The sequence below is a fragment of the Nematolebias whitei genome, chromosome 1 (assembly GCF_014905685.2).
Source record: "Nematolebias whitei isolate Nwh7 chromosome 1, NemWhi1, whole genome shotgun sequence".
Lineage (NCBI taxonomy): Eukaryota > Metazoa > Chordata > Actinopteri > Cyprinodontiformes > Rivulidae > Nematolebias > Nematolebias whitei.
This window is the reverse complement of record NC_056498.1, coordinates 92,020,967-92,030,381: the sequence shown is the minus strand read 5'-3', so window position 1 is coordinate 92,030,381 and position 9,415 is coordinate 92,020,967. Positions and strand designations below refer to the sequence as shown.

Genomic DNA, 9,415 nt, shown 5'->3' with positions numbered 1-9,415 from the left:
ACAGCTACATTATAAAGTGATGTAAAATACTAAAAACAGGAACATGTCTGTTGGTTTATGCCATGAACTTAGCAGATGTTTAAAGCCATTTAACATTTTATTTTATTTTATTTATTTATTCCATCCATCCATCCATTATCTTTATCCGCTTATTCCATTTTGGGTCACGGGGGTCACCGGTGCCCATGTCCAGCAATCACTGTGCTGGGGCGGGGTACACCCTGGACGGGTCGCAAGTCCATCACAGGGCCACATAGAGACAAACGAGACAAACAACCATTCACTCTCTCACTCACACCTAGGGACAATTTAGAGTTACCAATCAGCCTAACATGCATGTTTTTGGTCTGTGGGAGGAAACCGGAGCACCCGGAGAAAATCCACGCATGCACGGAGAGAACATGCAAACTCCACCCAGAAAGGCCTCCGGACAGGGATTTGAACCAGAGACCTGCTCGCTGAGAGGCATAATTTATTTATTCATTCATTTAAAAGAAACAAAACAAATTCATCAAAAAAAACAACCATTGAATGAAAAGAGTGCAGAAAGAAGAAAATCTTATATCTGCCCCTTATTTAAAAAATATATAAAATAACTTTAAACAATCACTTAAATTAATCTCTTTAATATCCACTTTAAAGCTAGGAATAAAAAATAAAAAAACATGTTTTGTGTTAGCAGAATTTAATTCTAACTTTAAAACTTATCCAACATTAATAAAACTTACCTCAAGTTGCCTTTTTGGACATGCATGCATATATTTGTACAAATTGTACTTAAGAGGAGAATATTACAGCCTCATATAAAATCAATGATGATGATGGTATCGGAACTGGATCGGTATCGGCTGATATTTAAATTTAGGTACCGGGATCAGATCGGAAGTAAAAAAAAGTGGATCTGTGCATCCCTAGTTATCAGTGTTATTGAAGGACCAAGGGGAGAGCGTGTGTGTGTGTGTGTGTGTGTGTGTGTGTGTGTGTGAGTGTGTGTGTGTGTGTGCATGCGCGCGCTGGTGGAGCGTGGAGCGAAAGGTCCCTGCCCTCCATAAAAACAGGGGTCAAGACACCAATGCATTTCTGCTTAGAGTGGAATAAAGACCAAGCTGGAGGGAAGATGAGAGGAGAGGAAAAGGCCGAGCTGAGGCTGTGGAGGTTGTGAAAAGACAGGAGCCCACACTGAGATCACACCTGCTCTCTAACATCACACACACACACACACACACACACACACACACACACACACCACACACATATACTTTGTAGGTTATAAATCATGTGCAAATGAAAGTAACAAAAGTTTAACACTGACTGAACTAAAATTGATTGTAAAACTCCACAGCTAAGCTGTACATTTACGTGAAAAAGGTTTTTGTGAGTTAATAAATTAATGTTTCTGTTACCTTGTTATTTTTATATATAAACATTTTTGTTCAGTGCCCTGAGATGACTTCTGTTGTGACTTGGCACTATATAAATAAACTGAATTGAACTGAACTGATCCCCTGGAGTCCAAATATTCATCAGTTAAAAGATTAATAATGCCATCTTATAATTATATCATAATTACAATAATGTAATATTATCAAAAACTAAATGCATTTTAAAAGTTTGTATGCCATTTTTTTATTTAAAATTGTAATATAAGGGCAATACAAATCATCACCTTTTATTTACTACTTAAATAAATACCTCATAAAACAAGAAGCAGTATTGATTAATTCATGTATTCGATTTATTATTTTATTCACTGATTCTGCATTTCAAAAGTCTGAAAAGTACTTAAAACACCATAATTTGTTGTTCATTTGAGATTTTTGTAGGAGTTCTGTCCTGCACCCTGCCTCTCTCTCTCTCCTCAGTACCCTTAAATGGCAGCAGCTGTTCACAATCAACTCAACCCACAGGAAGCTTCAGGAGCCATTCTGCAGGCGCTGGGACATTGCCTACCAACGGTAGTTGTGTTCCAGCCAGTTTGTCTCTGATTCAAACTAAAACTAATCCTGTGTGTTTATCTGCACTTTCTCAGAGTTTTGGAACTTGCTGTTCACTTGCCCTGCTTTGAGCTCCATGCGAACCTCAACCCCTCCTGTGCCTCTACAGCTGCTGAGAGCCTTCCACCACTTGCCATTCCCTCATGCCATTCATACTGAAGATCTCCTGGACAAAACTTCTTCACTCCACTTCTTAACATTCCCAGTAAGACTAAACCTCAATAACAAATCCCCATCCACATATGGACCATTAACCTTCCCCTCTGTTCCCCAGGTGATCCCGTCTCCAGATATTAATGCCATCATTATTATCACAACTATAAATAAACACTGTAAATTATTATTTGAGTCTTGGTTTCTGTTCAGCTCACTGGTCCCCATGTCCAGTTATCACTGTGCGAGAGGCGGGAGGCACCCTGGACAGGTCTCAAGTCCATCACAGGGACACATAGAGACAAATGAGACAAAAAACCATTCACACTCTCTCTCTCACCTAGGGACAATTTAGTTACCAATCAGCCTAACATGCATATTTTTGGTCTGTGGGGGGAAATCAGAGTACCAGGAGAAAAACCACACATGCACAGACAGACATGCAAAACATGCAAACGCCACCCAGAAAGTTCCAGGGCCGAGATTTGAACTGACGACCTTCTCGCTGAGAGGCAGCAGCTCTACCAATTGTGCCGCCCCAAATGCATTCAAATAAAGCAAAAAACAGCTCAGTCTACAGCTGCTCATCTGTAGACTGTGCTGTGTAAGCTAATAATGATGAAAAAAATATTTCAAACAAAAATAAAATATCAATATATAATTCTACATATTTCATATCAATATCTGAAATTAAAATGTCTTTCTACTCACCATGAATAAATCTCTAGCTCCTAAATCTACAGCAAGGAGGAAGGCTTTCTCAAAACGGCAATACCTAAAAAAACATAAACAACAGAAGTAAAAGTAAGATTTATAAACATAAGCAAATTTTATTGATCTAACAAGTATAAGTTATTTTTCTGCTTGCTTTAGTTTATTTTGCACACAAACAATTTCCCAAAACCCACAAACCTTCACATAAACCTCTGTGTACAATAATGTCAATAAGTGAGCACTTTTTTAATATTAAAGAATTAAAGTTGGGAGAAAAGAAGCCTCTTATGGACAGAAACAAACAAAGAACTCAATGTCCCTTGCCCGGACGTGGGTTACCAGGGCCCCACCCTGGAGCCAGGCTTGGGGGAGGGGCTCGTTGGCGAGTGCCTGGTGGCTGGGTCTCCACCCATGGGGCCTGGTCGGGCTCAGCCTGAATGAGCAATATGGGTTTGCCTTCTTATGGGCCCACCACCAGCAGGAGGGGCTATATGAGTTGGGTGAATGAAAACATGGGCAGTGGCCGAAGGCGGGGACCTTGGCACTCTGACCGTGGCTTACCAAAGCTGGCTCTTGGGACATGTGACCTCTTGGGATATGTGACCTCTCTGGTGGGAAGGAGCCTGAGCTCGTGTGTGAGGTTGAGAGGTACCAACTAGATATAGTTGGGCTCACCTCGATGCACAGCATGGGCTCTGGAACCAATCTTGAGAGGGACAGCACCTTATTCCACTCTGGAGTTGCCCATGGTCAGAGGCACCGAGCTGGTGTAGGTCTACGCTTAGTCCCCCGACTTGGTGCCCGTACGTTGGAGTTTTCCCCAGTAGATGAGAGAGTAGCTTCCCTGCACCTTTGGGTGGGGGTGATGGGCTCTGACTGTTGTTTGTGCCTATGCGCCGAACAGCAATTCAGAGTATCCGGCCTTCTTGGAGTCCTTGGCAGGGGTGCAAGAAGGTGCACCAGCTGGTGACTCCTTTATTCTGCTGGGGGACTTCAATGGCCACGTGTGTAATGACAGTGTGACCTGGAAGGGTGTGATTTGGAGGAACGGCCTCTCTGATCTTAACCTGAGTGGTGTTCTGTTGTTGGACTTCTGTGCTAGTCATAGTGTGTCCATCACAAACACCACGTTTGAATATAAGTGTGTCCATAAGTGCACTTGGCACCAGGATGCCCTGGATCGTAGATCGATGATTGACTTTGTGACCATGTCATCTGATTTGAGGCAAATTGTTTTGGACACTCGGGTGAAGAGAGGAGCTGAGCTGTCAACTGATCACCACCTGGTAGTGAGTTGGATCAGATGGTGGGGGAAGATGCCAGACAGAAACGGTAGACCCAAATGTGTAATGAGTGTTTGGTGGGAACACCTGGCAGAAGAACCCATCAGAAAGATCTTCAACTCACACCTCCGGGAGAGCTTTAACCGCATCCCAGCTGAGGCGAGGAACATTGAGTCCGAGTGGGCCATATTCCTCGACTCAATTGTTGAAGTGGTTGCCTTGAGCTATGGCCACAAGGTTGTCTGTGCTTCTCACGGTGGCCATCTTCAAACTTGGTGGTGAACACCCCGGGTTAGGGAGGCTGTCAAGCTGAAGAAAAAGTTCTATCAGGCCTTGTTGGCTGGTGGGACTCCAGAGGCAGCTGAGGAGTACCCGAGGGCCAAGCGGTCTGCAGCCTTGACTGTTACTGAGGCAAAAGCTCAGATGTGGGAGGAGTTCAGTGAAACCCTGGATAACGACTGTCAGTTCAGAGAAAATTCTGGCCAACCATCAGGTGGCTGAGGAGGGGAAAGCAGCACTTTACGAACACTGTGATCAGAGAAAGTGAGGTGCTGTTGACCTCAACCAGTGATGTCATCAGGAGGTGGAAAGAATACTTTTCGGACAACAAAGTTCATGTTCAATCGTCCAGGTACCAAATCCAATAATTCTCAGTCAGGTCATCTGGACAGTTTCTTTTTAATAGAGACGTTTCACCCTCTATTCGGAGTGCTTCATCAGTAAGAGGAGTTCCTTCTCGGACCTTCTCAATCTCACTGGCACATCTTCCATTGAGGAAGTGGAGTCAGGAGACTTTGGGGTTGGTCAGTCCATAACCGTGGCTGAGTTCACCAAGGTAGTTAAAAAGCTCTACGGTGGCAGGGCTCCTGGGGTGGATGAAATTCACCCTGATTTCCTTAAGGCTCTGAATGTTGTGCGGCTGTCTTGGTTGACACTCCTTTGCAACATTGCATGGACATCGGGGGCAGTGCCACTGGATTGGCAGACTGGGGTGGTGGTTCCCCTCTTCAAAAAAGGGGACCAGGGGTATGCTCCAATTACAGGGGCATCACTCTCCTTAGCCTCCCTGGTAAGGTCTATTCAGGGGTATTGGAGAAGCGAGTCAAATCCTTGGTCAAACCTCAGATCCAAGAGGAACTCCATCCTGTCTGTGGAATACAGGACCAGCTCTTTACCCTCACTAGGGTCCTCGAGGGGTCATGGGAGTTTGCCTACATGTGTTTTGTGGACTTGAAGAAGGCATTTGACCATGTTCCTCAGAGTACACTGTGGGGGGTGCTCTGTAAGTATAGGATCGGGGACCCATTGTTATGGGCTGTTTGGTCCCTATATAAGCGGTGCGAGAGTTTGCTTCACATTGCCGGTAGTAAGTCAGACCCCTTCAGGGTGGGAGTTGGACTCTGCCAGGGCTGCCCATTGTCACAGATTCTGTTCATAACCTTTATGGACAGAATTTCTCGGTAAAGCCAGGCTTCAGAGGGATTCCGGTTTGGTGGCCTCAGGATTCTATCTCTGCTCTTTGCAGATGATGTGGTCCTGTTGGCGTCATCAAGCCGTGATCTTCAACTCTCAAAATATGCTCCTCTGGATTCGAGTTGTTTCTAATAGCAGTTTAAAAAGAAAATGGCGGTTCGGGTTGGGGTGGAAGTTTCTGAAATTACGCCTTCTGACCAATGACTCCGCCCCCTAACCAATCAGTAACTGACAGTGTGCTGAAATCACGTTTTAGGGTCCTGCTTGGCCTCAGTGGAACCGCAGAGAAGTAGGTAATGAAAAAACAGGCCGGCTCCACGAAGAAGGCCCTGTGGAAAAGAACATGGAACCGGCCTGAGCAGGGTAAAGCAGGGCCAAGGAGGAACTGTGAAAAAGGGGCATATGTCTCTCGGTAGGCCTGGGAATGCCTTGGGGTCCTCCCAGAAGAGCTATAAGAGGTGGCTGTGGAAAGAGATGTCTGGGCCTCCTTGCTCAAGCTGCCCACGACCCAACTTCGGAACAAGCGGTAGATAATGGATGGATGGATGGATGGAAGCTGGGAGAGAGAGCTGAAGCTTCCAGCACAACATAACTTTTCCTGTCTATGCCCAACATGAAACAAATAAACAAGCAGCAAGAGGAGGTGGAGTGGAGGAGTTCTTTATTTGATCTTATTGGAGGAAAAAAAGAATGGCAGGTAGGTGATAAGAAAGGACGTGTAGGAGGGAAACAACTCTCCAGCTCGGGTACAGAGGAGGAAACAGAAGGTAAATGCTGAATGGAGAGCAGCGAGCAGCAGTGTGTGGGAACAACAGGGTCTATTTCAGTCAAACAGGCATTTCAAAGGGCTCTCATGGAAGAAGGAAAAATGAAACAACAGTCCAAACAGGTCTATGTGTGGTGCTTTGCCTCATGAATGACTCAAAGCTGCATCAGCATGAAATTTAAAAACTATTTCCTTTTTAGAACATTTAAAATAGCAAAAATGAGAAGAAAATATGCAACGCGAAATGGATTTTTCAATGGATGTCATTTTTAAAATGCATTTTTTAAACAGTTCTCATTCAAATAAACCTCTCCACATTGATAAACAAAACCATATATTCTACTAGCATGTTTTAAACAGTCCTAAACATCATTTTAAAAGACTGAATTCTGCTTGATGCTGGGATACTCTTTGTTTAATGTCCAGGAGTGCTCCAAAAGAAGCTGACCTGGACCCCCCTGAGTTGTGTGAACAAAACTAATTTCTCCCTCAAATGAAGACCCCAGCAACAAAACTGAGAAGGTGGTGTTACCTGAGGAGATGGTGAAAAAAGCGGCGGGCATACTTGCTGGCTGGCTCTCTGTACTCCATTATCACTGTATCAGAGAGATGGACAGGTGGGGCGTAAAACACACCCAAAGCAGCTTCCAGCTGGGCTGCAGACAGAAAATGATCACAAAATGTTTTGTTTGGGCATAAATCAAACCCTTAAAAACACAGTCTAACTTCATAAAGGCACAATTATCAACCTCCTTTTGCAGACTTACTACCGGCAATTCTGAGTTTAAAATATTTGAATTATTGAAGTGCAAACTTTCTGAAGACCAAAATCAAAGACCCCCACCTTCCCTCTCAGCGTTCAGCTGCAGTCTCAGCAGGTGGTTCACAACCGAGCTCAGGCCTCGGTAGCACTCGTCCCCTATGATGCGCCAGTCCATTGCCTCCAGGATGCCCAGAGCCTCTCTGACCTGGCCACAACGTAGCCTCTGTTGCAGCAGTTCCCCCATGCCCAGCTGCACCCCCATAAGTGCTCCTGCCGCATGGATTCAGTTTAAAGAGACAGAAACAAAAAACACGAGGGTTAAAATCAGCATGTCAATAAACCTTTAAAACAATAGACATCATGGTTTGATAGAATGATTTAACACACTGCATTTGTGTTTCACTCTTTAATTTAGCATCAACTATGGATAGCAGACTTTCAGTTTGTTCTTGACTAAACATAAATTAAAGGCAAACAAGTCTAAATCTCAAAGTCTCTTTATTTGTCATATGCACCACATGTGGTACATGTGGTGGAACGAAATTGTGTACACAGGGTCCCAGTTATATCCAATCAAACTATAAAATGCAAAATAAAAACAGTAATAAGATCTAAGATATGAACTAAGAAAAATGCTTAACTAAAAATACGCTAAGCACTACAAGATCAATACGCCAAACAACAGTACAAATTTGTCAGGGTTTCTGACAGGGCAGAGCAAGAGTGAACCCAATGTGCAGGCAGAGACTCAGACGCAGGAGTTACAAAAATAAATACTTTATTAATAATAAATAAAAGGGTTGATGTGGCAGCATAAACTCACAAAACAGAATTGGTATGGGATCAAGGCAGGATCAAACAGGACAAGGCTATACCCAACGACGATGCGACAAACGACAAGACTCAGACAGACTTATATACAGAGACAGGATAGGACATAATTACAAACAGCTGGTACCAGACAAAGGAGAAACCCATCAGGATTAAATGAGGAGACACACTAGGGTGCACAGACAAGGAAGGCCCACTAGATGGTGCCATCCTTACTGTACCCCCCCCCCCCCCCCCATGGGGGCGGTCGTGAGGCCGTCCATCAGCAGGAATGGGTCAGGTGGGCGGCCGGGAGGCAGTCCATCAGGCTGGAATAGATCAGGTGGGCGGCCGGGAGGCAGTCCATCAGACTGGAACGGGTCAGGCGGGTGGCCGGGAGGCCAACCATCAGGCTGGAACAGATCAGGCGAGTGGCCGGGAGGCTGTCCATCAAGTTGAAACAGGTCAGGCGGGTGGCCGGGAGGCCGCTCAGGCAAGAGCAGGTCAGACGGGGGGCCTGGAGACCATTCATCAGGCCGGGCCGGTCAGGCAGGTGGCAGAGAGGTCATCCAACAGGGCATGAAAACAGGATCAGGTCAGACAGGTGGTCGGGAGGCCTTTCGGGAAGAAGCAGATCAAGCGGGTAGTTGGAGAATCGTCCATCATGCCGGTGCAGACCAGGTGGGTGGCTGGCGAGTCGTCCATGGTGCTGGAGAAGATCAGGTGGGTGACCGGAGAGTCTTCCACATTGCTAGAGCAGACCAGGCGGGCGACCGGAGAGCCATCCATGACGCCGGGTGTGGACCAGGTGGGCAGACTGGATGGGACGTAGAGCCTGGGTGGGCCTTGGAACCTGGACAAGGCGTGGACCTATGTTTTAAATGCTTTTTATTAATTCTTCAGTTATTATTATTAGTGTATTGTATTTTTTTCTCTTTAATTTTACTCCCATTGATTGTTGTTGTTGTTGTTAAGCACTTTGATAACAGGTTCTGTTTTAAATGTGCTCTATAAATAAAGTTGACTTGACTTGACTTGGACCTGGGTGCGAAGACCTCATCAGGCAGGCCATGGACGAAGACCTCCAGTGGGCCAGGATCTTCTGCGGTAGGGTCAGGAGTGAAGACCTCAGGCAAACCGGGAGCGAATACCTCACCAAGATCGCCGGTTCAAGTCTCAGTACCGACAACATCAAAAATGTGGGTGGAGTAGGTGAAGCACCCACATCTGCCCCCACCCTCATTCGTCCCACTCTGGGCCCTTGAGCAAGGCCCTTAACCCCCACCATCTGCTCCTCCGGGTGTCCTAGATAGCAGCTCTCTGCTCCACACAGAGGGCTGTGGTAGCTCGGTGGTCTGTGGTTGCGTCAGGAAGGACATCCAGCGTAAAAATAATTGCCAAGTCTTCATGCAACTTAGTTCACTGTGGTGACCCCTGATGAAGGGAGCAGCCGAAAGAA

General features: G+C 45.6%; 1 protein-coding gene across 1 annotated transcript in view; it reads right to left on the bottom strand.

Annotated features, from left to right (window-relative positions):
* The window catches only part of LOC119407813 (WD repeat containing planar cell polarity effector), a 170,923-nt gene that overhangs the window by 87,641 nt on the left and 73,867 nt on the right, over positions 1–9,415 (bottom strand). The window contains exons 4-6 of the mRNA XM_037674642.1: positions 7,228–7,416; positions 6,916–7,039; positions 2,859–2,922 (exon numbers count right to left, since the gene is read on the bottom strand). Coding sequence (XP_037530570.1) covers positions 2,859–2,922; positions 6,916–7,039; positions 7,228–7,416 — 377 coding nt within the window. The remainder of the gene's footprint in view (positions 1–2,858; positions 2,923–6,915; positions 7,040–7,227; positions 7,417–9,415) is intronic.